The 12678-nt window shown below is 36.9% G+C and overlaps 1 protein-coding gene across 1 annotated transcript in view; it reads left to right on the top strand.

Moving 5' to 3' along the window:
* LOC591734 (proteasome adapter and scaffold protein ECM29) overlaps positions 1–6959 on the top strand; it is a 59102-nt gene extending 52143 nt beyond the window's left edge. Inside the window, 6 exon segments of the mRNA XM_030995928.1 lie at positions 519–711; positions 1668–1797; positions 4029–4134; positions 4818–4915; positions 5265–5336; positions 6628–6959. Of these exon segments, the coding sequence (XP_030851788.1) occupies positions 519–711; positions 1668–1797; positions 4029–4134; positions 4818–4915; positions 5265–5336; positions 6628–6869 (841 nt within the window). The 3' untranslated portion in view covers positions 6870–6959.
* The last annotated feature ends 5719 nt before the right edge of the window (positions 6960–12678 follow it).

Here is a 12678-nt window from a genome sequence, read left to right as displayed (position 1 = left end):
AGACAGAGAAGAAAAAAAAGGTTCATTTGAGTTTACTGTCAAAGGAGAAATTTTCTCAAATTATGTATTCCATATTTAAGGCTTTGAGTAAGGGTTTATTTGAGATGCCTTTTGACGTGTCTGTTTTGTGGAAATGCTGACAAAAAGAATTGTTTAAACCTTAATTCACTACATAATTTTTTGAAGGATTTGGCCTTCGAGGTAGGATATCCGTTTGTCATTTTAAAGTACCCGGTAAGCAGAAGTTATTGGTTGAAGTATAATAATAAATAATTATAATAGGTTTTTATATAGCGCCGTCTATCTAGAAATTCTATTCTGAGGCGCACAAATTAATTATTACCCCTGCTTTAGCCTAGCTGCCATTACAGCGCTCTGGCATTTCAAGGAATTAATTCCTGCCAGGTACCCATTTACCTCACCTGGGTTGAGTGTGGCAAATATAGATTAATGCCTTGCCAAAGTGCCATGTGTGTGTGTATATATATTACATGTTCATATGTTTTGATCAATGACAGGACTGCTTTACAGATGGAGATAGAAAAGCAGCCAACCATGGATACAGTCCTGAACGCACTCTTCAAGGAGAGCCGCAAGGAACGGGTCGATTACAAGATGGCTGCCTTGGACTGCCTAGCCTCGGTACTCCAGGCTCATGAAGCAGATAGATTCAAGGAACTGACAGACATCTTGTATCCCATCATCAGCAAAGTGAGTGAACTTCCTCTCTGCATTTTATTCATAGTTGTTCTAGTACAGATTGTGGGAGTGTCATGGTCGAGTGGTTTAAGGTGCTTGACTGGAGATGCGAAGGTCGAGGGTTTGAATCCCGACACGGCACTAATATCCTTCCTTTGGCAAGATATTAACCTGCACTTTCTACTCTCCACCCAGGTGTCAAATGGGTACCCGGTAGGATGCGGCCGTCATTGTTGGTCAAACAGCTTGTGAGCGTCAAGTAACGCCCGGCTGGAATGCTCCCCAGGGAGTGGAGATTGTGCTCACAGTGTGTGCGGGCAAGCACTGAATCTAATGACCGGGGTAATAGTATATTTGTAAAGCGCTTAAAGACATTTGTATTAAGCGCTTTATACAAATTAAATATTATTATTGTAAAGACCACCCAAGGGAGACAAGAAAGTGGTCTTTAATCGCAGGTGGTCTTTATGTACAGGTTCAGGTTTCAAAGAGAACCATTTTTCAAGGGATGACGAATGTGGTCTTTATAGACAGGTGATTGCTAAAGCAGGTTTGAATGTAGTCCTCATTTTTCTCAGGACCGTATTTCATCAAAGATGTATGGTCAGCGTTGGGGTTTGATAAGTATCTGGTCGAGGGATGTTGTAAAAAATCTGTTCAGCTTATCATTCAAACTTTGACGAACGTCAATTTTACGTTAGTCATTCAACTGTCTTTGCATCATGAATTCTTTCATCAGACTCTTCTGTAACATGCATGACAATGTCAGCATGTTGTGCATTTATGGACTTACAAATGCTTATTTTCCTTTGGAAATTGCCTGTTGTAAAACTGCCACATGTTATAACACCTGAAAAGTAATAAACTACACATTTGCTCTTTACATGAATTTGGTGCTTTGATGTTAAGGCGAAACCACAAAATGTGACCATTTGTCATAAATAATTTTTTTTCCCTCTTTGTTTCAGGAGAAGTCTGAAGATGACAGTGACGAGGAGGATGTAACCGACAGAGCTCGGCAGGATGAGAAGTTGAAACTCAAAGAATGTACTTTCATGAACCTTGGCCTTGCATGGCCATTGCAAAGGGAAACACAAGGTAAAGAAATTATCAATTAAAAACAAATGTACTCCCTTTTTTACTACTAGGTTTAAAGGCCCACTGTAATTGTAGCTACTTGCTCTCTCTATGTACAAAAAAACAATGCCTAATCGGTGACCATTGGTCCCCCATGACCTCTTTTTCCTATGTTAATTGAGAGCTGAGTTGATGAGATAGCCACCTGTCAGTGACCTTCCTGGGTGGTCTAATCTCCCTAGCTAAACTGGAACAGATGGGCTATAAGAATGAAGATTCAAGAGTCTAATCTAGGGTTTTGATTCCTTGGTTCATTCTTAAATTTTGCTTTAGATATCTTTAACAAATCCTGTTTCAAGAAGAAGAAGAAATTAAAAATTACTCCCTTTTTATGCCTCCGTTACGAAGTAGCCGGAGGCATTATGTTTTCGGGTTGTCCGTCCGTCCGTACGTCCGTACGTCCGTACGTACGTACGTACGTACGTCTGTACGTACGTACGTCCCGTTCTCGTGATCGCGTTATCTGAAGAACTGGTTGATGGATTCCTGCCAAACTTTGGTCATGTATGTATCTTGTAGAGCCGATGAACTGATTAGATTTTGGGGTTACGAGGTCAAAGGTCAAAGGTCACAGGGCTCATTATGTATGCAAAACGAGCTCGTGATCGCGTTATCTGAAGAACTGGTTGATGGATTCCTGCCAAACTTTGGTCATGTATGTATCTTGTAGAGCCGATGAACTGATTAGATTTTGGGGTCACGAGGTCAAAGGTCAAAGGTCACAGGGCTCATTATGTATGCAAAACGAGCTCGTGATCGCATTATCTGAAGAACCGATTGATGGATTGCTGCCAAACTTAGGTCATGTATGTTACTTGCAAAGCCAAAAAACTGATTAGATTTTGAGGTCACGAGGTCAAAGGTCAAAGGCCACAGGGCTCATTATGTATGCAAAACGAGCTTGTGATCGCGTTATCTGAAGAACCGATTGATGGATTGCTGCCAAACTTAGGTCATGTATGTTACTTGCAGAGCCGATGAACTGATTAGATGTAGGGGTCACAAGGTCAAAGTTCAAAGATCACAGGGCACATTATGTATGCAAAAACAGCTCGTGATCGCGTTATCTCAAGAACCGATTGATGGATTCCTGCCAACTTAGGTCATGTATGTTTCTTGCAGAGCCAATGAACTGAGTAGATTCTTGGTTCATAAGGTCAAAGGTCATGGGCTCATTATGTATGCAAAAATAGCTTGTAATCACAATATTCTGAAAACCTGTTAATGGATTACAATTGAACTTGAATTTGAAAAATTTCTTCTGTTTTGGTTTGTAAAATTGCTCTATGACGGAGGCATCATTTTCGACTGCGCGCAGTCGAAGTTCCATCTAGTTTACTACTAGGTTTAAGAAAGAAGATTCAAGAGTCTAATCTAGGGTTCTGATTCCTTGGTTCATTCTTAAATTTGGCTTTAGATATTTATCTTTAGGTGTCCTGTTTCAAGAAGAAAATGGTAGCTATTTTTTAGGCCAAACCTCTTGCAGAACTCCTACTTTCTTATCTACTGTTTTTTTATGTAAAAGTTACCTCAGAGAAAAATGGGCAGAGAAGTGGAACCCTGTATGTTTCCCAAAAAAATTCATACAAATTATAAGAAATACTAACATTTCTGAAATCGAGACAATTGGATACTAGAATTACCAGCCATTTTGATTGATTATGATGGTGTTGTCCAAAGACAGGGTTTAGTGACCCTATCATCATCTCTAGGAACCGTCTCTCCTTATTAAACTATGTTGTAATCTTGACTCCACCGAGTTTGTTCCACCATATCCTGCTCTTTCACAATTTGCCGCTGTATCATCCGGTATAATTTCATATTCAAGCTTCTGAATAGTTATTGCTATCTTTAAAAATAAAATGATAAATAACTTATTACATTTATATAGTGTATGAGGAGGCCTGATGGCTCAGTGGTAGAGCAGTGGTCTTGATGCACTAGTGCCCTTTGGTAAGGCATCAGTCCTCATTCCCAAGTCCCTTGGAGAGGACTTAAAGCCATCAGTCCCCTGTTTGCTTTAATACTTCAAGCATACTCATGCTTTCTTAGTAGTCCGGTGAAACAAGCAAACAACAAACAAGTTATTAGAATACAGGGTGCGTTACAATGTTCATATCATCACAAGAGCTGGAGAACTACTTCAATCCCTGTAATGATGTCATGTGTATTCTTACCTACTCTTATAACAGAAGTAGAAGCTTCCAAGCTGTGTGAAGTTCTATGTGAGGGTCTAGATGGCAGCACTTTCAAGATTCAGCTAGCTATTGTCAAGTCCCTTCATATCTTCTTGCAGAGGTGAGTATTGAAAGTCGTCCATGAAAGCTAATTTTGACTTCTTGCATTGAAGTTGCATTTGGATGTGGGGAAAATATTGTTGTGTATTTATTAACGGTTGTCCAGAAAAATAGTGAAGTTGTAATTTGTCCTGTCTTCTCAAATCGCAACCACGAAGTGCTGAAAAATCGATATCATTCGATATTGAGTAAGCCCAAGAAATTTCATATTGATTTCCTCTAGTAGAATTATCATGAATTGAATGTTCGTACACATCATGAATAAATATTTTGCATTGATTGCAAGACAGTGCAGCAATTTGTTTTCCTTCTGCATGGTATTATGGTTGAACTGTTATGAATATAGAATACCGAAGCTCTAACATCATATTCGCTCATCATCCAGGTTATTTGGTCTAAACAATAGAGCCTGTACATGAGGTTCACCATGAAGTGGAGCACTGTGGAGCAGGGAAAACCAAGCGTTTGGGGCTGGTGTGATAACTATGCGATTGTTTAGCATTAAACTGTTTTGAACCAGCAACCTTGTCAACTTGGCCAGTATGATGTCACACTTCGGTACTCTATACAGTCCAATATACAGTTATAAATGTTTGCAGTCCATCTTTATTTTGTTCTTTTGGGGAGGGGGCTGACTGAACTCATATCATACTGTGAATATTGTGTGTTTTCTCTGTTGTCTAGGATCTATCTGCTGCAGCTGGATAGCCTTACAGAAGATGAACTAGCCCGACTTTCATCAATTCTAGAAACATTTGTACCTGCCATTTATAAGATGTTAGGTATGTATTGTGTGTAGTTGCACTTCTTTCTTTTTAAAAGACTTTAAGTGAATTACTAGGAATGGAAATTGAAGTGAACTTTTTCTGTCTCTGTCTCTGTCTCTCTCTCTCTACCCTTCCGCATACATAGCTACATCACTCACTGTCTTGTGTCTTGTATTGTGATATGTACAGTTATGTTTTTTTTATATAATTTGCCTTTGCTTTGTTGAGGTTTTGTTTATATTTATCATACTTCTTGTCTTGCATCATTTTATATATGTTTCTTTTTTCATGTATAAATCTAGAATGTCAGGATGTGAATTCAATAACTTATTTGGATTTGAATTTATTTACTTTTGATGTGCAGGTATTGTGAAGTATGCAGCCATTAGGAAAGAATCACTGGCTATCCTGGAGTTCCTCATGCCCAAATTGGCAGGTATGTTCCCATTATTTTACTGGTTCAGAGTTTTATATGTTTATGTTATGACTGGGTAGGTACTGGGTATTATCATTTCATAGAAGACAGTGATAACACTTGAACAATATCATTAAGATCATATAAGAATTGCCTAGAAATGCTACTTGTCAGAAAGTTCTTGTATTTAGAGTGAGAGATATTTATAGTTTTTGATTTGTCATTCACTAGAGCAGCATAACCAGATACGTATACTGACTACTAAGGAAACCCTGTAACAGGAACTACTGTAATATACTTCTGTCTATCCTGTGGCACAAATCCTATTTGTTCTATTTTGTGTTTTGAAGACAGACATTCATTCATGCTTTCATTTTTGGATTGTTTTCTTACATAAATGTACACGATTCCTTGTTCATGATGTAATGTGTTCCCTTTATATTTTGAAGCGCCTTGAGCATTTCATTAGAATGGATAATGGCCCTTTATAAAACTCATGTATTATTATTATTAGTCAGGGGAATTTCTTACTTCCCTTGACTCCCTATTTTTCCCCTCTCTTTTGGTGTAAATAAGATAATTAAATGTATACTGTAAGTCTTGAGACCGATTCAATGTGGATTCAGTCCATGACTTCTGTTTGGAGCCAGAAGGGTGTTAACTCAAACACTCTTAAAGGCACTATGTCCCTTTTGCAGCCAACCTCAAATTCTGTAGAACTTTGCAGGAATTATGAATATGTCATGTATGTCCTATCTGTGAAATTTAAACGTAAGCAGTGTCCTCATATTCAAATTATGCATGGAAACCAGTTTACTTGCTAGACTTCACTGTCAGACACTATTGAGTGACTGACTGGCTTTTTTTTTCTTTGGTAATAACATACATGAAAAGAGTTGTAAAGGGTACATGAGCATTTGTCTACATCAATAACCCACTTCTTGTGATGGCCAAGATTAAACTGATTGAATCTTTGCGCTGCATAAAACGTATGACCATTCGGTACAATTGTCTGAAAATCAAAACTATTACTTTTGGGCTCTATAGCCCTAAAGTCGATTTGACAACTAATAGTCATTATTTTCCCACTTGAAGACATTTTCAAACCCCACCTTTTTTAGGGAAGTTCTAAATAAGTATTATCTTTCAAATGCAGTTGGAATTTAACTTTTTCATTTTTTTGGCCTGCAAATGGGACATAGTACCTTTAACACAGAGTTAATACCTTCTAGCCCTGAACAGACTATGTAATGAAGGTATGCAATCAAGTTTATGTTGTAATGCTATTCACATTGTTTTTTACAATTCCCAGAATCCACTCGACTATCAGTACTAACTTCCCAGCAGTCCAAGCAACTCCAGGAAGGTCTGTCAAAGGTTACTTCTGACGCAGACCCAGCAGTCCGAGAGAGGGCAGCAAACCTCAAGAAACTCATCAAGGAGAACTTTGTCTTTGAAGAGGAGGAGGAGGAGGAGGAGGAGGATGATGATGATGATGATGAGGGAGAGAGTGGAGAAGAAGGAGGGGAGGATGATGGGATGACCGCTGAGTGAGAGTTGCTCAAGATTTCTTCTCGAGGATGGAAAGCGCTGTACCACTGACAAGAAAATGGATGATCAGCGGATGTAGAATGTGAGATGGGAGAACGTGAAGTGATGCAAAGTACCTCCAGATGATAGGCAAGTGTGGAAGTCTAGACGGGTTTGAACTTGAGTTCGACTTTCAGGTTAGACTTTTAAGTGGAGGCAGAGAGAATGCAAAGGAGGCAAAGAAGTTGCCAGGGACGGAAACTTCTGACATGATAGATGCGATAGGAGATAAAGGTTGATTAATCTTTACAAGAGATAGAAGGATTAGAGAGTGGATGGGGAAGGCAGAAGCAGAGGGAACAAAAGAGAGATGGCCGAGAGAAAAGATAGAGAAAGGCCCTTCACAACAAGAGAGAGAGAGAGACAAAAATAGCTATGAGAAAGAAAACTATCGTCGGGCCAAATTGGGGTAGTATGTTGAGTGAAGTATATGATGTTGCCAATAATGGCATTATTTTAAGAACAAGCAAAACCTTAGTGGTCTCCTTAGCTATTTCAAATATTTGGTTTGGAATGTTCTTGTTATATTATTTATCTTATTCAAGTATTTACCATCTTGAAAGTCTGTATCAAAATATCTAATATTACTTCTAAGAGAAATCCAAATGGTGAAATGTTTTTTTTTTTAGTTTAAATGCCCCAAATCAGTAGTTATTCATGATCACAACCAAAGCCAATTATACACATAGATTGGCCACCTTGGTCGCAGTTGGACCATTCTTTGTTGTGTGCTTATGTAACAGAGCACCTAGCACCTTATGGTGTCCAACCTACAGCAAACTATGTTTAACATGTCTGTGATCTCTGATAAGCATCAAAGTCTTACAAAGATACCCTCTGATGAAAGAACGTTATTATTATAGGAGGGAAATTGAGCATGGAAGAGTAGGGCTTTTACTAAATGGTCGGGTAAGTGTATTGTTAGCGCCAGATTTTGCGTAAGATGTCTTCAAGTGTGTTTTTTTTAGGGCAAAACTTGAAAATGTGTCATCTCTGGGTAAATTTTCAAATATTATGGTTTTAGTTTAATATTCAGGTTGAGATTCGAAGCATGAAGTCTCCTTCAAACACGAAGGTAAACATTTGCCTTTTTTTTTTTAAACATGCAATGAATGGCAACTCGCTGTGAATATGAAGGACAAAGAAAGAGGACAAAATATACAGTTCCTCATTCTGTCCTCAACAATTGCTGTGGTAGACAAAGGAACATCCCTTCACTGCTATTATGTAAAAATGTGTAGAACAGGTGTCACATGCATATTCACCTGTTCTACACATTTTTACATAATAGAAGGGATGTTCCTTTGTCTACCACAGCAATTGTTGAGGATAGAATGAGGAACTATATGTTGTTCGCTTTCTTTGTCCGTCATGTTCATAGTGACTGACTGCATGGAAGAAATCCACAACAAAAAACTGCTGCAGTTCACCACATCATAACAAGGCTCGATAATGGCAGAGTGAAGGCAAGAGTTGTTGATTTATACCTCACATTTAACTTTAGGAACAGAATAGACCAATTTTTGTGATGTAATCAAATGTAATGCGTACATCTTTGTGAAGTGCCCCATTACGAATACTTGTATCTAAATAGTCAGAATGGCCTGCCCTACAACAAGTAATTACATTATGACAATGGTCTAGTAAAATAAATTCAAACTTCATGTAGGTCTAGATTCTAGGACAATTACTCCAAGGAAATATTTGGAAGGGGCACTTTTGGTGTTAAATGAAGATGTGGGGGGGGGGGGGCTGAGCCCTAATCTCCTGGGAGAGGCTATTCTGATAAATTGTTGTCAAGGGCACCCTCAAGCTCTCCCATGTTAAGAAGGACAGAGGCAGTGCTACTTGTGGCTCAGTACACCCCACATTTTCATGTACCCTTAAAAATGTGAAAATGTGGAGGGCACTCATTCTAGAATCAAGGCCTACATGAATTTGGTGTGAGGTGTAAATTGATAACTTTTAGACTTCAAACCAGTTGAGGAACGGAAACCCTGAAATGTAGGAAATTTACCTGGAGATGTTTTACAAGTTTTGCCCTGAAATAACCCACTCGAAGACACATACACAACATTTGTCGCCAATTTCATGTACCTCCCGACTGCTTAGTAGAAAATAAATGTAGTTTGCTGCAAGTTTGACATAATAGGATGGGGGATGTTAAGCACACAAAAAAGAATGCGATCACAGTACTGATAAGGAGTATATGTATATACGATATGTTGAATTTATTAAAAATCTCCTCCTCAAATCTAGTACGGTCTGTTAAATTCATGTTGCATTAACCTCCAATCAGTTCCATGGTGTCCAACGTGCTATTTCAGGGCAAACTTGAGATATCTCCCTTCCAAGATAACTTCCCAATAGGGACTTTAAGATTTGCGTGGACTGATACGTGTGACGTCCATTCAAGGCAATGCATTACAAGGACGTTGATCGTAGCATAGACCTATTGTCTTCGTGCAAATCTAAAAGTCCCTAATGTCGGGGTCTCCGTTCCTCAAGTACAAATTTCAAGCATGAGAATGAAAACTAAAACTTGAAAAGTTGTTAATTTACACCCCACACAAAGCTCTAAAACAGTTATTGTTCTTCTGGCACTGAACAGGACGGACAAAATATACAGTTCCTCATTCTGCCCTCAACAATTGCTGTGGTAGACCAAGGAACATCCCTTCACTGCTGTATGTAAACATGTGTAGAACAGGTGAATATGCATGTGACACCTGTTCTACACATTTGTACACAATAGCAGTGAAGGGATGTTCCTTTGTCTACCACAGCAATTGTTGAGGTTAGAATAAGGAACTGTATATTTTGTCCTCTTTCTTTGTCCATCATGTTCACAGTGTGAGCTTCATACTTTCAAATTAATTCATGTAGGCCTAGATTATACCACAACTTCCCCCTAACAAATTAGCTTCGGGTATCCCTAGAACAGCCTCCCCAACAAGGGACACTTGGAATTGTGAAGGGCAGAGGCAATGCCATGTTTCATTTATCCTCAAAAAGTGTTAAAATAGCCTTTTCTTCATAGAAGGTGTCCTTCTTAAATTGCGGACCAATGTCCCATGGCTGATTATCAGGGGGTAGTTGTCGGAGAATTCAGAATTTATTTGAAAATGTGGAGCCTGTGAGAACAATAGATTTGAGAAACAAACAACTTACCAATTTTTAAACTTCATTCTCTTGTTCTTGTGCTTCAAAACTGTACTTGAGTAACTCATACCTTGAAATGGACATGTTTTCAATTTTTCCTCTGAAATAACACACCTGTAGACACCATACAAAAACAAAAATTGTGTTTAATTTGGACAACACAAAACTTACCTGACCGTTGGGTGCAAACAAAATAGATGCAATTCAAAATCTAGATGCAATTCAAAATCTAGATATTAAACCTGAAATAATGGAACTAAATTCTTCTAAAGAATTAAATCACAAAGGTGTATACTTGACGTTTCCTCTGAGCACTACATCAATTATTTTATATAACCCTTTGACTTTTTGTTAGTGCCTAATTCATGAAGATTATATTTCATGTATGTTATCCAATAAATATATTGAAATCATTTTCAATAAAATTTTACTGACATTGCATTTTATAGTCTGTGTCTTTTCTTTGTGTTCTTCCTATCGTGTAACTAATAATTACCATATTAAAAGAAGACAGGGATTAATTACATTCAGGAATAATATAGTCTTGGTCGTTATACCCTAAAATAAGTGCACAATTGTGTTAACATAACATTCTATAACATTGGAAAACTTTAAAGGTAAAGTTTCCTTCATAAAATGGGTTAAAACTTAAAAAAATTACAGTCCACTTTTCATTACCGATAAGTATAAATCGTTTTATTTAATTCAACGCACATTATTAATGCAGAACTAAATCATTTCCATTTTTGAGCCATAATAAATATACCAACTACAAAATAGCAGGCTTCGCAATTGGGGCATGAAATTATCAATAATATCCAAGCAACAGCAAATTAATCAACATTTGTTTAATGATATATCTGACAAGGACACAACATGATATATAAGGGTATGGGGTAACTAGAGCATGCAAAATCATGGACTACAGTGCCGGAAAGAACATTTAGGACACAATATAGATAGATTTCTTTCCTGAACCCCAGGGCCCATATTCATGAAAGCTTACCAAGCTAGTTGTTAACTTCAGTTCAATTTAATGAGATTAGAGACAATAATAGCAAACAATTTGAAATTGATTCATAGGGTATTGCCCTCTAAAGATGGACAATCGTACAGTCTAACGAATGTGAAATTTGTCGTAAACAAGAAACTATTGAGCATTTTATATGTCCTTGCAAGATATTTTTAAAACAGAAATTGAAATCGATTTGAAAATGTCATTGATTGGATATGAAATAAATTACAGATAAATATGCACAACTTGTTTTATACAAAGATTGAAATCTTATTTGAAATACAAAAAAAATATAAAATACTTAGATAATGAAGAAGTTAAGAAAATGATAGAAATGTTATAATGATCCTTTTAAGAAATTATGTTGATCTTGTATATTATTCATATATTTCGTTTTACTCGTTTTGTAAAAAGTCTATACGTATTTTGAAACGAAATAATAAAGTCCCTCTGAAGAGGTAAAGAAGAAAATATAAACTTGGCTAAGAATATGGGCCCTGGTTTCTAACTATTCATCACCTACTATAATTGTGACTTGCTATGGCAAAACCCAACACTTAATGGTAAATATGAAAATTGAGTTCTTGGTTATCACTGGAAAGAGTAAGAAATTAATTTTAATATGGTACCTCATTCAAAGGGATTGATTGAAATTTGACGTACTTATTGCTATTTTTGTGACTTCAATAGTAATTTTGAGAGTTTAAAGTTACGCATTCGGTTCCATTTTCACACCTAACAACTTTGATATGAATGGACATATATATCTCACCATGAATCTAAGTATCAGGTACAAATTCAACTTTTTAAAATTCTAGTAAAAAATTTGGTGAATGTTATGACGGGAAAGTCGAATGGACGTGTATTTTGTTGAAAGACAAAGTTGAGATTTGGGCCTTGTTTCATAAAACTTCTTATCAATAATAAATGCTGAAATTCAATGACAAATTTGCTCTCAGCCAATCAAATGCCAGGATTTCAGTAGTTTTATAACAGCTATCGTAATTTGTTATTGATACAAGTTTTATGAAACAGGGCCCTGGTCACGTGATTGCATCTGGTAAGAGACTGTCTGGAAGCGATAAGAAAAATAAGGTTGATATATTGAGAGGTTTTGGAAAGATATAATTTTTTAGGAACTACACAAACTTGTGGCATGAAAGTTTGGTCCAAAATTCCCTTTAAGCTATTTCTTGTCATATAAAGGAGTATACTTGAAGAGTGCATCCTTTTCAGAGGACAGAGGACAATATTCTTCCACAGTAACATAAAATCATAAAAAGAATGAAATTGTATTTATTTTCCCAGACCCCAACGCTTCTTTAACTCAAAACCACGTAAGGTAGCTTTATAGATATCTATCGATACCTCATCTGAGGTTATATGATAATAAAAAACAATAAACGCCTGAATTGTTTTATTATTTGATCATTTTTGTTCTAAAATTAAGTGCAGTACATGTCAAAAATAAATTTGAATTTTAACTGTACCTCCCAAACAAACAAAAAAGGCCAAATGACAATAATTTGTAGAGTCTCGTCCCCTACTTTTCTTTTATCCGTCTGCCTCAATTTGTTTTATAATTTCATAACTTTT

This window comes from Strongylocentrotus purpuratus, unplaced genomic scaffold (genome assembly GCF_000002235.5).
Source record: "Strongylocentrotus purpuratus isolate Spur 01 unplaced genomic scaffold, Spur_5.0 spur5_scaffold_3, whole genome shotgun sequence".
Lineage (NCBI taxonomy): Eukaryota > Metazoa > Echinodermata > Echinoidea > Camarodonta > Strongylocentrotidae > Strongylocentrotus > Strongylocentrotus purpuratus.
Note: the sequence above shows the minus strand (reverse complement) of the source record. Positions and strands in the feature narration are given on the sequence as shown.